The sequence below is a fragment of the Xenopus tropicalis genome, chromosome 4 (assembly GCF_000004195.4).
Source record: "Xenopus tropicalis strain Nigerian chromosome 4, UCB_Xtro_10.0, whole genome shotgun sequence".
Lineage (NCBI taxonomy): Eukaryota > Metazoa > Chordata > Amphibia > Anura > Pipidae > Xenopus > Xenopus tropicalis.
Window position 1 is genome coordinate 39,789,593 of NC_030680.2, and position 18,078 is coordinate 39,807,670.

Sequence of the window (18,078 nt, forward strand, 5' to 3'; positions counted from 1 at the left end):
ACCGTTAACTATTAGTCAAAGATAACATAATTGAACACAAAATGCAGTTTTTAAATGAAGGTTTACGTTATTAAGGGAGAAAAAAAACTCCAAATCTACATGGCCCTGTGTGAAAAAGTGATTGCCCCCCTTGTTAAAAAAATAACTTAACTGTGGTTTATCACACCTGAGTTCAATTTCTGTAGTCACCCCCAGGCCTGATTACTGCCACACCTGTTTCAATCAAGAAATCACTTAAATAGGAGCTACCTGACACAGAGATGTAGACCAAAAGCACCTCAAAAGCTAGACATCATGCCAAGATCCAAAGAAATTGAGGAACAAATGAGAACAAAAGTAATTGAGATCTATCAGTCTGGTAAAGGTTATAAAGCCATTTCTAAAGCTTTGGGACTCCAGCGAACCACAGTGAGAGCCATTATCCACAAATGGCAAAAACATGGAACAGTGGTGAACCTTCCCAGGAGTGGCCGGCCGACCAAAATTACCCCAAGAGCGCAGAGACAACTCATCCGAGAGGCCACAAAAGACCCCAGGACAACATCTAAAGATCTGGTGGCCTCACTTGCCTCAATTAAGGTCAGTGTTCACGACTCCACCATAAGAAAGAGACTGGGCAAAAACGGCCTGCATGGCAGATTTCTCAATTTTGCTAAAAAACATCTCAATGATTGCCAAGACTTTTGGGAAAATACCTTGTGGACCGACGAGACAAAAGTTGAACTTTTTGCGTGTCCCGTTACATCTGGCGTAAAAGTAACACAGCATTTCAGAAAAAGAACATCATACCAACAGTAAAATATGGTGGTGGTAGTGTGATGGTCTGGGGTTGTTTTGCTGCTTCAGGACCTGGAAGGCTTGCTGTGATAGATGGAACCATGAATTCTACTGTCTACCAAAAAATCCTGAAGGAGAATGTGTGCCATCTGTTCGTCAACTCAAGCTGAAGCGATCTTGGGTGCTGCAGCAGGACAATGACCCAAAACACACCAGCAAATCCACCTCTGAATGGCTGAAGAAAAACAAAATGAAGACTTTGGAGTGGCCTAGTCAAAGTCCTGACCTGAATCCTATTGAGATGTTGTGGCATGACCTTAAAAAGGCAGTTCATGCTAGAAAACCCTCAAATAAAGCTGAATTACAACAATTCTGCAAAGATGAGTGGGCCAAAATTCCTCCAGAGCGCTGTAAAAGACTCGTTGCAAGTTATCGCAAACGCTTGATTGCAGTTATTGCTGCTAAGGGTGGCCCAAGCAGTTATTAGGTTCAGGGGGTAATTACTTTTTCACACAGGGCCATGTAGGTTTGGATTTTTTTCTCCCTAAATAATAAAAACCCTCATTTAAAAACTGCATTTTGTGTTTACTTGTGTTATCTTTGACTAATAGTTAAATGTGTTTGATGATCAGAAACATTTTGTGTGACAAACATGCAAAAGAATAAGAAATCAGGAAGGGGGCAAATAGTTTTTCACACCACTGTAGATGAGCACAAGTGTATTGTAACAGGTGAAGTTTTGCTTCCGTTTTTGTGCTTAGCATGTCCAAAACACAGAAAGGATAAACGAATGATGAGCAATGGCATTGAGCAGGGTCCAATCATAAAATCAGCTTGCAGGTATGACACTCGCTTGTGGAGATAAATTTTAGCAATTCCTGTTTGTGTAAATTAAGTTACTGTGTTGCATGTTGCAATCAGTGTGAACTTGTCTTTCTACTGTTTCCAGGGGAAACTGTTTATTATTACAGTAATACAGTGGAGTGAAAAATAAGGGGTGATTAGGAAACATAAGAAAATATTCTCTCACTTTAGAAGGATGATCGAAAATAATAATCCCTTCAGTTTTCAAATGCTATAAGAACATGCATTCAAATCAAATATGACGCTATTCTGTCTAGTAAAACACATTAATTAAACCTCTGAATCCTAAAATAAAGTTATATTGTGAGGTAGGAAAAATAAAACCCTAAACAATATATTTCTTATAACCAACAAAAATAAGACCATCCTTTGTTTATTGGAAGCTTAATTCCCTCTGTTTTATAATAGTCATTCTGTATGAAGGAACTTTTCTAGTTCATTCTTAGGAGAAGTTTAAAGGAATACTGTCATGGGAAAACATGTGTTTTTTTCCAAAAGCATCGGTAAATAGAGCTTCTCCAGCAGAATCCTGCATTGAAATCTGTTTTTTCAAAACACAAACAGATTTTTTTTATATTTAACTTTGAAATTTCACATGAGACTATCCTTATTTTTTATTTTCCAGGGCGCCACAGCCATGTGACCTGTGCTCTGATAAACTTCAGTCACACTTTACTGCTGAGCTGCTACTACTAATACTGATATCACTGCTCTCCCTTTCCCCCCAGCAGCTGATCAGCAGAACAATGGGAAGGGAGCAAGATAGCAGTTCCCTGACACCTCCCAGACTCCTTCAGTTACATGGGAGTAGGAGAAACAATAGGTTAAGTGAAAGCAGTTCTAATGTGTAGCGCTGGCTCCTTCTGAAAGCTCAGGCACAATGCACTGAGATGGCTGCCTACACACCAATATTACAACTAAAGAAATACATTTGTTGGTTCAAGAATAAAATTCATATAGAGTGAATTATTTGCTATGTAAACAGTAAAAATCATAAACCATAAAATTCATGACAAAATCCCTTAAATTTATTGATGAACCAGACAGAAATTCCAGAGAACACCCCATGTAAGTATGTTTAGAACATGGAAATGTGGCAGATGCAGACCAAATTACATAGGTAGGATAAGGAGAGATATGGACAAAGGTGAAAAACCTGTAATGCAATGTTTTTGATAGTTATCTGCCACTGTTTCAAGCCTCTTTAGGCAGGCCCGGCAATATGTGGAATTCTTAAATGCCAAAGGGGCTGCTGTAAGATGCCATAGACAGTCACTAATTATGTTGGCTTGTGGGGTCTGTTTAGGCATCTTTGTACTTGAATTAATTTGAATCCCAGTCCAGGTCTGTCTTTATTGTTGGAGGAGGCAACCCCAGAGTCTGGGAACCAGTGGTATATGTTTTACTAAAAGTTAATTTAGGTCTTGGCATGACATATTTTGCATTTTATTGGCGGTGTCAGTGCCACATGTGTACTGGACTGACAACCGTTTTTAGAAATGAGCAGATTTACACCACTGACCAGACATGTCTTTTGGTACCTTTTCAGAGACACTGCTGCACTTAAAAAAACCCCCAAAAAAACATTTTCTCTATACCTACTATACTACCTCTATATATAATAGATGCTGATAAGCCAGTTTATTCCGGGGGGTCATTAGTTTTCCCATAAATTTTGCCACACACTGAATATTGGTGCCATGATACTAAATTATACTTTTATGGGGTACTGTATGGGATACTGTATGGGATACAAATGGCGATTAGGATTCCAGGGGTAGATCTTGTTCAGTGTGTTCAGATGGATAACGTATTTGGTTTACGGACAGGCTCTCATGGGTTTTGTTACAGTGTTGATATATAAGCATTGTATATGTTGGTATAACATGTTGAATATGTGTGGGCTGATCATGGATAGTTATGTTGGGTTGCATTTTTAAAGTAAAAAAAAACAAACAAAAACTTTGTAATCTTTATTTTCAATTTTAAAGGCTTGAATAGATGTTCTGTCTTGTACATTTCTCTGCAGTTAGCCAAAGGGGAAGTCCCCAGCTCTCTATTCATTTATTTAAGATTTTACTAGCTCTCTTGTGGCTAACTGTAGCCCTCAGTCCCTTTCATTCTTTGATAAATGTGACTCTTGGATCTCAAAAGACCTAGTATGGTTTTCGGGCTTTTGCTGAATCTATATAATATAATACACGATAATGACTTTGCAAATTCCATTGTTTTGTAGCTACTAGGCCACATTTTTATAATTTTGTATTAAATAGGGGTTATTTGCAAACCTGAACGCAGTGTCAATCTGACATTTTTCAAAATTTTCACAATTCAGCCAGTTGCATGCAAATTGGTGCGGGTCTGTGCTCTCTGTTTTGGATCGGCTTCCCCTACAAATACAGCGCCGACTGTATAATTTACCACTGTATTGGTGAGAGGAGGAGAAGGGGTCGATCTTCCCCGTGGTGCCAGTGCTCGGTAAATGAGCACAAAGGGGCTTGCTCTTGTACCTCTCAGCACACAACACTTGCACCCCAGGCAATAAAATATGACCCCTGGTATGGTTCTCTTAGATCAAGTGCCAGTTAATCTGCACTATTTAAGGTTTGGAATGAATGTATATGAGTAATGCTGAACAAATGCCCCATGCTAGCTGGCCCAAAGGAACATTTTTTAAAATATATTAATATACCCAATGTGTGTGAGGCAGGGGTCATATTAGAAATTTAATGGCAATTTCCAGTAAATTTGTAATACCCTTAAGATAAGACCCTGGCCCACCCCCAGTCTGCCACAATCTTTTTTTTCTTCCCAAATCTGCTCCAAAAATTATACCTTTTTTTTTTTTTTTAGCATTCAGTTATATATAATTTAATATTTAAATACAGGTATGGGACCCGTTATCCAGAATGCTCAAGAACTGGGATATTCCAGATAAGGGGTCTTTCTGTAATTCGGATCTCCTACCTTAAGTCTGCTATTTAAACTGTAATTAAACCCAGTAGGATTGTTGTGGCTCCAATAAGAATTAATTATATCTTAGTTGGGATCAAGTAGAAGGCACTGTTTTTTATTATTACAGAGAAAAAGAAAATAATTTTTAAAAATTGGAATTATTTTCTTATGGGGGATGGCCTTTCCGTAACGTGGAAATTTCTGGATAATGGGATAAGGGGGTCTGATACCTTTTCTTGTGTTTTGTTGTCGTAAAATAATTCCACAATATTGGAGAACTTCTTAGCAGAGGAAATCATCAGCAGATTCCTCAATTTTTTTTTTTTTTGTATTTATTATCAAATTTCCCAGTATTTCTATAAATATAGGGCTGTCCAATCCATGAGATGAACACCAGTTTTTAGTTTTTACATAATACATAGGGTTTAAAGGAATCGCTGTCTAAACTCATGTACAAGTTCTTCTAATCTCAACCCATAGTTTCTTTCGTGTCTTTTCCTGCCTGTCCGCTATCTCCACTTGGATGACCCTACGTTACCTTAAATTAAAACTCTCTCTGAATTGGTTCTCTTTCCCCATCTAACACCCACATTGTCCCCGAGGTATCTATAAAGGTTTACAATTCTACAATCACCCCATCTCCCCAGGCCCAGTGCCTTCCTCGATTCTGCCCTGTCCTTCACTCCTCATATTCAATCTTTATCAAATCATGTCACTTTCACCTAAGAAATATTTCCAAAATATGATCATTTATCACCCAAGACGCTGCCAAAATTCTTATTCACTTTCTTATAATATCTCGCCTGGACTACTGTAACTCTGTAACCTATTAATTTGCCTTCCCCTCCAAAGATTGTCCCCTCTCCAGTCCATAATGAATACTGCTGCCTGGCTCATACACCTCTCCAACCGCTCCTCCTCTGCCATGCCACTCTGCCAATCTCTGCACTAGCTTCCCCTACCATCCAGGATAAAATTCAAACTAATGACTCTCACATTCAAAGCAGTCCATAACTTTGCCCCACTCTACATCTCTGAACTTATCTCAAGGTACCATCCAACCCACTTGTTACGCTCCTCTACTGACCTGCTCCTCAACACCTCTCTCATTCCCACACTCGCATTCATGACTTTGCAAGGGCTGCCCCCCTTCTCTGGAATTTGGTCCCACAATCTGTCAGACTTTCTCCAAATCTCTCTGCCTTCAGATCTCTAAAAACGCATTTATTTAGAGAAGCTTACCCTAATTTAGTTTAACATAACCTCAGTGTGCTGCTAAAAGCAATAACCTGTGCCACACCTCTCACAACTCTGGTCATGCCCATTCCCACACCTTGTGTCTCAAACCTTTCTCCTTGTAGATTGTAAGCTCGTTTGGGCAGGGCTCTCTTCACCTCTTGTATCAGTTATTGATTGCTTTATATGTTACTCTGTATGTCCAATGTATGTAACCCACATATTGTACAACACTGCAGAATATGTTGGCGCTTTATTAATAAATGTTAATAAATACAAGCTGTTCTACATGAGTTACACCAAAATATTTAATACTTGGTCTTCTTGTTTATCTTATGCCTCTCGTGAATACTTCCAATGCCCTGGAACCAACATTTGATTTTTAATGATTTTGGTTTGTATTTATTAAAGTAAAAAAAAAAAATATTTCTCCTATTCAGAAAAATTTATTTTTGCTGATTTTTTTTCCCCCATTCCCATTTAGATATGTTTCATAATTTCCTACTTTTCAGAAATACCCCAGCTGTAGCAAAACAATCTAAGAAATCATTTACTTTTAAAACATGATAGACATCAGTGTAGAATCCAGTGTAGAAACAAGTGAAAGTCAATGAGAGAGGGAAGCTTGTTGTTTTACACTTTGGTAAATGGCAGCTTTAAGTGTTAGCATTTAATTTTTCTTGGCTTTTATTTTAATAACACAATGCTTAGGCTCCTGTGCTACATCTAAATTAATTGAATATAACCTTTGCTGTTTTCATTCTGAGAGAGAAACTCATCCCATATTTATAGGTCTATTGATCTAGGGAAGGTGAACAGAAAATCCATCAAGTAAGATTTGCAAATTACAGCTTGCATCTTACAGGGGGGAAATAAATTCTACCCAGACTACAAGCAGTCAGAATATATTTATCAATATTATCTATGCTTTATACAGGTTGGTCAGATCTCTTGATAAATAGTTCTGTACCAATGTAGTATCCTAATCAGTCAGATATTATTCATGAATCCTGTGATTGTATCTTAATGTCAGAATTTTAATCTCTATCAATATTACACTCATCTTTTGAAAATCTGATCAATCTGTTTTATATACTGCTTCTCCCTCGAATATAGTTTCTCATATCAATGTCTCTCATATTTGACATCATTCGTATATGCAGTTGCTTAATTAAATAACAGCTTTCTTCTTTAAATACCTTGTAGTATGTGAGATTTGTATTTGCTTAATGGCAGCTGACATCTGCATATCTGACCCTACTTGGGTAATGCCCTGATCTTTAAATGTAGTCATCAGAAGGATTTGCAATTACATTGATTGGAACCTGCAGCAGATTTTAGAAGAAGTGTGAGCCGAGGGTAGGAAGAGATGCAAGAACACTGCTTCAGAAAGTGAACTGAGTTCAGAAAATTACTTGGTTGATAAATTTACTTTTAAAAAAATCTGTTGCATCTTTAATGGATCCAGTCATTTATTTACCATCATGATGTATGAACGTAACAATACAGATAATGTCTTAAATGGTTACAGAAGTGGTGTTTATGTTTTAAGACACACACTATAGAATTAGTTAAATTGCTTTTTATGCGGTGATCATAAATAATTTTGGTGAAAAATGCCGGAGAAAAAGTAACCATATAATTGCAGAAATGAAAGCACTAAAAATATATTAATAAATAGAATTATTGTTATATTTTGTGCTAATTAGAATAACATGTTTCCAAAAACCTTACTAGTAGCAGCCAGTCATTCCGCTTTGACTGGCTGTATTCCCAGGTTGTTTTGGAGAGCCAGCGGCATTCAGCACTTGTAGGGTGCTAGCAAATCTCCATCTGGTGGGTGGGCAGCCAGCAGCTAGGACGACCTAAAAGGAAACCTCAATATATCTTTCCCTGTGTGAGGGCAGAGTTTACCCACATTGTACTGTTCTTCTGCGGAATGATCATTAGAACACAGCCACTGCTCAATCTGTAACAATAAGAGAGGCTGAATAGGATCTATGGAGTTCTTCAATAAAGGTGACATTTGAAATTGCTATTATTAGTCTATATTAGCAGCCAAATTTTTATCATTGGATAGGCAGTGTGTGTAGTTTGAAAAACTATATATCTCCTTAATGTGCAAGGAGGTGAAATGTATTTGTATATTAGTTAAATGTATTTCCTTCCTCGGAACTTAAGTGGTAGAAGTTCCTGTGGGTGACTTAGCGCTAACATAAGGGGGTTTGTGCCAACAGAATATAGTTAGAGGCAGGGTGTTGGAAGTGGAGCACAATGTAGAGGTGAAATACAGCCAGACTTATAAGTAGAAGTCTCATTCCAACAAGGATGATAGCGGAATAGCGAGAAGGATACAGTAATTAGGGTTTAGGTTAGTCCAAGTAACCTGAGGTTCTGCAGTGAGGGCAGCATCTGTGATGCCGGGCAGCTTAAATAAACACCCCTCCACTAATGCTTAAAACTAGTTGTACTGAACTGAAGAGAGCCGTGAGAGTGAAAATTGTGTTACCGTGTAAGATTTTCATTAGGGCTTTAATTTATCCATAGATGTAAAACAAATCTGCAATCAACAATACAACACCGCATGTTATCTACATTTACACTGCAGAAACTGCCTGTGGGGGGTGCTTTGGGGTTCAGTGTAGAGAGACTAGGGTTACCAACACATTAATGCATTATTATTTCAGCCTGTGAAACATGGTTGAGTTTGGCAATTTTATGCAGTATAGATAGATGGACCCAGAGGCAAATTTTGTAATTGGACCCAGTATATCTAGTTTGATTTAATCCCATTTAAAATAGTGTGAGAAATGTAATTTGAATATATCTCGCTGCAATCAAGATGGTCCGCTCCAAAACCAGACAAAGGGCATCCTTCTACATCTAGTTAATTAATTTGGGATTGTGCCTAAACTATCTACATTTTGCACTCTGATGGGGGTATGGGCTAGGCTGCATCTATATGTGGACAAATATTTGTTTCAGATAATTCAATAGGTCTAATGGGAAATAATATCTATTATAATGGGAATAATATCTATTATAGTCAGTGAAGTGACACAGTGGGGTCTGTGTCCTCTTCCACCACAGGAATCCTTGAGCCCTAAACTGTGAAAAGCACATCTGTTTATTAAATGATCAACAATATCGTCTTTCTCTCTAAGCAAAATGTCCGCACATTAGGCACAGTCTCTAACAAGTCTATGTTTATACACAGATATAACCTTGTTTATGTACATTAGAAAAAGCTGCAAAACCAGCACAGATTGTGCAATATGCTTGGGGACATAACATTCATTTATCATAGCTATGTGTATGTGAGAAATTCATACAATTTCTGGGCCACATTCTATCCCACTGCAGCTAGCATGCTCCCTTGCACATGTATTTTGTACTACAATTCATGCTTCTAATAATAGATTTTTGAGGAATATTGCTGAGATAAGCTTTGTACATACCGTACCTAAACATTGTAATGTTTAATTTAAATAAATCTTATCCACAGAAAACATTTTTAAACTTCTTCTTTTAAGGGAATGTTTGGAGCTTTTGTAGAAGGTAAATGTATATAATCAGATTGCCCTTCCTGGTTAACTCCTCTGCAATGTATGTAATAATAATAATAATAATAATGAAAAATTTTCTTTCACAACTGCAAAGTTCATAAAATGCATTTTTAGTGCAAATAGTATTCATGTTGAATATAGTATCTCATGATGAATATAGCAATATATTGACCCTTGCTGTAATTCTCTTCAGTATATAGTTTCAGACCCCCATTTGTGGTTTCTTAAATCTATCCAGTTCTTTTTAAACTCTTTATTTGTCATGAAAGACTTTTGTGTACAGTTCCACCTACTTCTATTCATTCACATTTCTATTAATAATATGCTACATTTCTCTTTAGTCAATTCCAGTTATGCCCAAGTTTGCATCCTCTCTTTTCCTTTTATTATACTGTATATTTTCTGTCAAGTATGCACTTTATTGTTTCCGCTTGTTTAATTCTTCTTCTCTTTTATCGTTTTATTCAGTCCCCTAGTGCCTTTATATTCCTTTCCAGCAAGCCTTCCTTCTCCACAGACACCACCTACAGCATCTTGTTCTTTTATCTTTTTTTTAGTTTGCAGTGAAAGCTGCTCAGGTGCTTAGAACAAGCATTTAACACTAGACTGTCTTCTCTGACTTCCTTTTCTTTAATGTGCCCTTTTATGGACTGCACTTTCTAATACTGTTATATACAGTATTTGCTTCTGGTGATCCATTATAAGAAATGTCAAATATGCTAAACAGTAAGATTGAAGCCGCTTATCAACTGTTGTGTTGAGTGTGTAAAAAAAAAAAAAAATATGTGAACCATTTAGGTCTACAAGGATAGCTTTGTGGTATAGAGTACTACAGAATATCTTAATGCACAGTATTAAAGCTTGGAGGTATAGAGTAATACAGACTATTTTAATACAAAGTATGCACCTTACAAACTCATTATGCTTTATAACAGCATGTTCCCATCTAAACAATTTCCTTGCTCAGGGCAAAGAAAAAAACCTATACCATTCTCAGTCCTTCCAGAAAAACCAGTATGGACAATATGTGATCATACCATCTGACCTATCTGATCTATCTGTCCTCCTATTCTTCATGGTAATATACACACTCTGGTAGTAGTCCAAAATATAACATGCATTTGGGTCCTCCAGGCCTTCACTCCCATTCCTTTATTTTTTATCAGAAGCCCCATGGTGTCTATTTACCTTTTACCAACTATTATGATTCCACTGTTTTAAAAATTACATATGTAAGAGGTAGAAAAGCATTTGATTTTAGAACTTGGGATTGGTTTTCCTTGTATTGAACCATTGTTTCTTTATTTCTTGATCCCTTCACATAATGTATGTAAATGTGTGGATATAATTAACCTTAGTGTTGACTCTTCTGGTACAATTTATTCTGCCACTACTATAATGATATCCATGCCATTTATTATTTTTTGGGTGTAAGCATGGAGTCAGGCTCCACTCAGGGATCACCCAGGTTAAAATCTAAGGACTTGGATAAACTTGGAATGCTTTACATTACTTTTACTTGGCAAACCATTCAATGGCCACTCGTGTATATAAGGCATTAAACAACTCGGTATCATCAAGAGACAAATGGTTTTGTTGTTGGTTTAAATTTGGTTTAAATTGCCATTGCATTGTTGTATGTATTGATTATTGAAGCAATTTGTACTATTCATGGCAGAAAGTCCTTTAAAAAATATTGTGCTGTTGGATGTAACTGCTAAATGAACAAAAAGATGTTTTTTTTGTTTTGTTTTGTTTTTAATTTGGAACTGAAACATAAATATATGTAGTACTCGGGAAACCCAACGGCCCTTGTTTCCAATTTACATCCACACAAGATCACAGCCACAAACTATTTATCTAGAAAATGTAATTAGGTTTGGTCACATTTAAATGTAGATTCTGCAATATAGTGACCTTTTACCCTAAATAAAATGGTAATATATTTACACACACACACACACAGCACTGTATAACATACAGTGACACAGTTACAAGTTTCAGACCATATATTAGTATAAAACAGTGGTAACATGCTGTAAGCCCCCAGAACACACAGCAGTATAAACAAAAAATCTGTAAGGATCTACTTCTTTTTTGCAAAATAATAGCTTCTAACATTATGTTGTCTGAATGCATAATGCATACATTGTATGAATTAATACTCAATGTTTATTAAGGACATAAAACAGCAAACACATGATAAATTAAGGTGAAAAAAAAGTAGATGAATGTAAATAATTGGATGTATAAATAAATGAACAATTGATTGATGCCAGTCAGTCTATATTAACTTATGAATAATCCCAGTGTTATTATTGTTATGAGCCACTGAAGCATGGATGAATTATTATGAGATTTGGAACAACTAATTACAATATAATAATAAGATATTTTAACATCTATCTGCCAGGAAACTAGAGCACTGAAAACACAACAATAGAACTATAGGGCATCTATCACTGTACAGTGTATTCTGTAGTAGCAGAGTGTTGTACTGTGTTAGCCATAGATCTAAACAGAAAATATAGGGTAAGTAATACCTTTTATTGGCTAACTTATTACATTATAAAATGTGAGCTTTTCTGATCCAGGCATGAAGCAGGGGCCTTAGAAGTCCTGAAATCTTGCATTATATAATCTACTAGGGTAGCCAATAAAAGATATCACCTACACTATATTTTTCAGTGTATTCTGGGCATGGTTGGGATGCTCTCACTGTGTAATTTAGGCATAGTCCAACTCACACACCAATGCTTTGGATTACAAAAGAACAAGCATTTATCAAAGTTATTTTGCAGTTCTGTCAAACATCAACAGAACCATGGCTCATTCCTGGTATAACATTCCCAGTAAGTAATGAAAGCAATCGTGTACAGCAAAACACACTGGTCTTAGATCAGTTGATCCTGGGGAAGGCATTTAATATACGTCTAGGTTTTCAGGCTCAGGGGCTGCTGAGAAGCTGCTGTACACCTGGGCTCTGTTCTCTTGCTGCATAAAAGATCATGCTCATTTATTACTACAAATTCAGGCACTTACTGTCATGTATGAGCATGTGGGAGCTATGCATAGATTGGTGAAGCTAGCAGAAAATTCTAAATTCTCTAGGGATGCACCAAATCCACTATTTTGGGACTTGGAAGAATCCTAGATCTTTCATCAAGGATTAAGCTGAATTGGGACACCAATTTGCATATACAAATTAGGGTAGAAAGGGTTAAAAAGATCTGCACTGTGAAAATGTTACGGGCTTGGATTCTGTTTGGCCAGGCACTTGGATTTGGACGAATGCAAATCCTGCTGGAAAAGGCTTAGATTCCCAAACCAAATCGGGGATTCACTGCATCTTTAAATTCTCACTATGCTGGCTAGTCTCTTAGCCTATCTTAAGAGATAGGTAGCAAATGTAAATTCATTTAAAGCAACAGCGTCAAGTTTTGAACCTGTCATTTTCAGCTTACAGGGATTTATGTGACCTCGTTTTCCTTTTGGGCTACCATCAGAGACAAACAACTACAGGGCCAAGTGGACCCAAAAAGCACCAGTCCTTGGCATTTGGGATACATACTTAGTATATTCATAGGTTTTATATTCATTGAAGTATGGATATTTTACTATATAAAATGAATGACCATGCATGGATCACAATGTATTATTGTTTTGTTATTTTATGACTATGTGTGGCATTTTTACACTGGTATACTGCTAGAAGGATGCCACATAAATTTTTATTTTTTTTAGCATCTGTATGAGACAAGTGCTGTAAGAGGGAATTCAAGCTGAATGTGAGCTATATTCTTACTCTGCTTTTTTTTTTTGAGAGAGAGAGATTAATTTATATAAGCCATTTTTTAATTAAGCTGTTTAAGTTTGTGCAGAGTGTTTCTGTTTTCCTTTCCGGCATAATAACTCCTACATTGAGGTCCAACTCCATAGTGTATTATTGTTTTTAATGTGTTTGCTGAAATAACTGATTTAATCTCTTCATATCTTAAGCTAATATGGTTCTTTGTGGTGCTATATGTGGGGACTTTGTCAAGAGGGATGAGAACTTATTTTTTAACTAGGTTCCAACTCTTTCCACCTCTTTCTTACATTACATACAAGGTGCATGTTTAAATGCTCCTTGCCGCATTTTCAAATGTTAATCTCCAACCCACTATTGCACCAGTAGGGTTATAGTTATTACCATGATAGTTTATGGAAGTATATTTTTGAGCATTTTACCACCTGCCCACAAACTACAAATCACATAGGCTACAAAACTTGCCATGTGCCACTGCCTTATAATTTCAAACAGCAGATTCTGGTTGTTTATCATATAGTATCCCTTGTTTGACAAACAAATGCATTGAAAAGATGCTCTTGTCCCCTGCAGGTTGTATCTTATCAATTTAGACATCTTGCCAAGATCACCTTAGCCAATAATGCCACATAAACATCAGCAATTGAGCTTCGTCACAGTACCTCTTGCTCACATATACATACCCAACAATCTGGGTCAGACCATGGCTTAGACATGAATATAATATATGCATTGTCAAGCACAGTTGAAGAATAGTTAATACCACAGGTATAGATACAAGTTTCTACCTTTTTAGATGTTATCAGTGCAAGATATTGGAACATGGCCTCTGTTGGATTAGCCTAGAGGAATTAAAAATAATAAAAGAACCAGTGGGGACTAAAAGACATAAAGCTACAACTTTCTGTGAAAGGTTTGTCAGTAGGCCTTTACATGCCATATACTAGACAATCCATGTTCTTTTGAAAGATTTGTACTTTCTGGAACAAAATTGGTAATAAGTTGCATTGTTTTTCGTGTAAATTTAGCAAGTTATATTTAATTATACAGTATGTGTCTGTCATATAGTCATACAATTTAAATTCAAATGTTCTTTGGAGGGAGATATTTTACACCATGATTTTTCCATTAAAAATGTAAATCTGTCATTAATTCAATAATACTGATGTGTAAACTTACAATGAGAACCCTTTAGTGTTTTGTTGAATGTAATATAGGTACAGTGCATATCTAATAGGGATGTGCTGAATTCAGGATTTATTTTAGGATTCACATGAATGTCGGCTCTGAAAAATGTTTAACGCATCATGCAATTTTTCTCACATTTGAATATGCATATTAGACTTCAGATTCAGGTATCTGTCCAATCCTCTGTGGAGAAAAATTATGGATTCAGTGCACCCATAATGTATAAGCAGGAATAAGAAACTCTCCCAATTAAAAGACCTTCTAATATCATTTTTCTACTTACAGGTTTTCCGTAGTGGAGAGGGAATGGGAATCCGACTGGACAGCGCTTCAGCTTTTCAAGGAGCTGTCATTTCCCCACATTATGACTCTCTTCTGGTCAAGGTCATTGCACATGGGAAAGACCAACAAGTTGCAGCCACAAAAATGAGCAGAGCCTTGGCAGAGTTCCGCATTAGGGGTGTTAAGGTAGGAGAACAAGCACTGCACCATTGTTCCTATAAGCATATTCTAATAAGTGGGATGGGTTGAGGAAGAAATGTTGCACTTAAATGCTAAAAAGTAGCTGAACAGAACTTTGGTATATTTGAGTTTATGGTGAGGTTTACTCTGTATTGGAGTGATAATAATCTTCACTTCTCTACTGTCAGCAATGATTGAGATTAATTCCCACTCCTGTGTAGCAAACTAGCTGGGCCAAAGTAATTGTGCCTTACATAATGTAGAGTGCCCTTATCATTGCTTTTGTTTTTCTACTTGGTGTAACTTGGCAGCAGCTGCTCTATTATTTTGCTTCCTAGGGAAGCCTGCTCTCTCACCTTTGAGCCTGAACGCGAAATAAATCACAGTGCTGCCTAAGTAACATTTGTTTCATTCTAATTGGGTCAGGTGAATTTATATTTATATGTGGGATTCCTACCTAGGGGTAGGGATGGATCTCATCTGTAAATTTTACTTTGTTTAAAGCACTAAGCGCTGAACATAAGGACAGCGTAGCTCTTCTTGAGTTTTAATTCTCCTTCAAAAGATATTTTATTTTAAATCGCACTAGTTATGTTAATAAGACTATACCAGGTCACTGACGCAGGGAAACATATGGGATCTATCTAATTTAGGAATATACAGGTATATCCCTGAACAAGGTATTTTCTTATGCAGGGGGTGAGTCCATGATAATATAGGGTTGCTAGGTGATGAGTTTAAAACCAGATTCATATGAAATCCTCATACTGCATTGCTAATCAGAAATGCTTATGTCTGCTACAAGGTCCACTGGTTTCTCTGTGTTTACTTAAGCAACTTTCTGCAACTCATCCTTTTATGTTTATGATGTATGACTCGCAAAGGTCTGTATAGGTTTATACACAACCTGGCAAAGTCCAAGAGGATGGTTGGCCTCTTTAAAAAAAAAAAAAAATAAATAAAAAATGTAAGGGTTATGGCCCCCAAAACTGACGTCAGAAGAGGGTGCTCTTCTGATTGCTGTACTGAAATTGCAATGTATAATTACCTTTCTTTAATCCTTTAAGGAGAATCTCTTATTAAATCTCTTAATAAATACATACTACTTAGAAACTATTGCAGCACATGTCTAAATGATATGCTGCCTTGTGTTTAATTGTTTACAGACCTTAGGGAAATTGAATTAGTTTCTCCCTATAACTGAAGTGGTATAACCTTACTCAACAACAGCATTCTACATAGTAGGGGGTTGAAAACAAAGACACTCATTCGTTCATTAAGTTACAACATAGGAGGGAGTAAGGGAAAGATAAAAAAAAATGTCTAAAGGGGTAGTTCACCCGTTATCATCCTTTTTTTATACCACCAGTATGTTCCACAGTTCTTTCTAGAAAGAAGTATGTAAGCGCTTGCCCCAATACAAGTTGTGCCATTATGTTTTTCAGTTCAAAAGAAGCAACTTTATTATACCAATATTTTATTACTCTCATCTCCCAAATCAGACTGCAGTACATTGCCCATAATACCTTTTCCTGTATGCCTGTCCCATAGCAGCTGCCTGGCTGATACCAGGTCCAGAAGTAGGGCTAGGCAGGCTAGGTTTCTGCTTTGGGCACTGCAACTTTAGGGCCCACCAGAAGGTCACTAATGCCAGGTCTATTTACCTCACATTTTCACTTAGACAGGGAGCAGGCTCCATTGCTTCTGTGGTTAGCTAGTAGGTAAACCAATCACTTTCATTCCATGACTGAGTGACAGGGCAGAAGTGCAAAGTGCAATTTTGGCAATAAAGCAGCCTGCTTCTGGGGTTTGAACACATGGATTAAATGTTTGTGTAAGGTAAAAATGTGAGCTGCAGAGAAATGGAGAGCGAGGTAAAGAGGAGGAGGTTTGACAAACAAAGGGATGTAAACAGATTGATTTGGAGGTTTGGAGACACAATAGTCTATGGAGACAGAAGATGGATGAGAGAATAGCATATGATGGAGAGGGAAAAGGAGAATATGATAATTAGAGAAAGGAGGATTGAAAGGGCACTTGGGAAAGATAAGTTGAAAGAAATGAAAAGGAGGAACTAACTTGCATATGGGGATCTGAAGACGGAAAAAAGGGGGGACCAATATGCATAAGCAAGCTAGGAGAGGGCAAAAGTAGAGAATTATAAGGTGCAAAAGAAGGCTGACAAGCTGAATGGTGAGAGGAGCATTGGGTATGTTGAAAAGAATTTTCATGGAAGGGGTGCACAATAAATAAGGTTTGCCTTGGGTGCCAGGACACCTAAATCCCATCACTGGCTGAAAGCAAGGAAATGTGTGTAACCAGAGATCAGGAAAACATTTTAAAAAAAAATAAAATAAACTGACTGCACTGAATTTCATTTATTGAGGTCTCTGTGTGCCATTACGCACAATAATGCTTTTATAGACAAGGTTAATACAAACATTTTGCCTGCTGGGTTGAAGTATCTACATATCTATGAACACCTTTTCTCTGTGTATAGATAGCTGAATTTAACTTGGAAATTATTAATTTATAAATAATTGCTTCTCTTCTCAGAGATAGGAATAATTTATGATTGCTCTTGTCTGATAGTCAGCAGTCCCTTATGCATTTTCCAGGTTCCTTAATGATTTCCCCTCCCCATCACCCACTGAATTATTTAATGTTAATGAAGAGACCCGAAGATTAAACTTCAGCTCCACTTATGTACAAAGATTAGTATGGAACAGCGCTGCAAGAAACCCTTTGACATATGTCTAGATTTTCAGCCTTATTATGAGTTTGGCCAAGAGTTCATATTTTAGTATATTTGCATTTTGCACTGCTTTTATTTAACTTTGCATACATTTGGGTTTTTTTTTTATTTCCACTTTTTTGCTCTATCTGTTTTCTTCAGTCTTTCTTAGCTTCAGCATCTACCCTCCCAATGATATCTTTCAACCTTATCTTTAATTTGTGCTGTATTTTTCTCCTAATGTCTCATCTTATCCTCTTTCTATCGCTTCAGCGATCAAAGTGAACACCATTGATTTTTACCATCTATCTGTAATTGTCTTCAAATGAAACCATGATAATCATTAAGTTACCAGAGCCAATCGCCTGTTGGTTGTACCCTAAGCCTGACACGCTCCATCGGTGCCATCTTCTCTTTGCTTTCAAGCTTGGTCTTCTTTCTCTCTGCCATAAAACTAAATTAGCACCCATTCCTTGCTGAGTTTGACA

The 18,078-nt window shown here is 36.9% G+C and overlaps 1 protein-coding gene across 4 annotated transcripts in view; it reads left to right on the forward strand.

Moving 5' to 3' along the window:
* pc.2 (pyruvate carboxylase, gene 2) overlaps window positions 1-18,078 on the forward strand; it is a 208,723-nt gene that overhangs the window by 147,366 nt on the left and 43,279 nt on the right. For all 4 annotated transcript variants that reach the window (XM_012962236.3, XM_012962238.3, XM_012962237.3 and 1 more), the window contains one exon: window positions 14,680-14,862. In XM_012962236.3, the coding sequence (XP_012817690.1) occupies window positions 14,680-14,862 (183 nt within the window). The remainder of the gene's footprint in view (window positions 1-14,679; window positions 14,863-18,078) is intronic.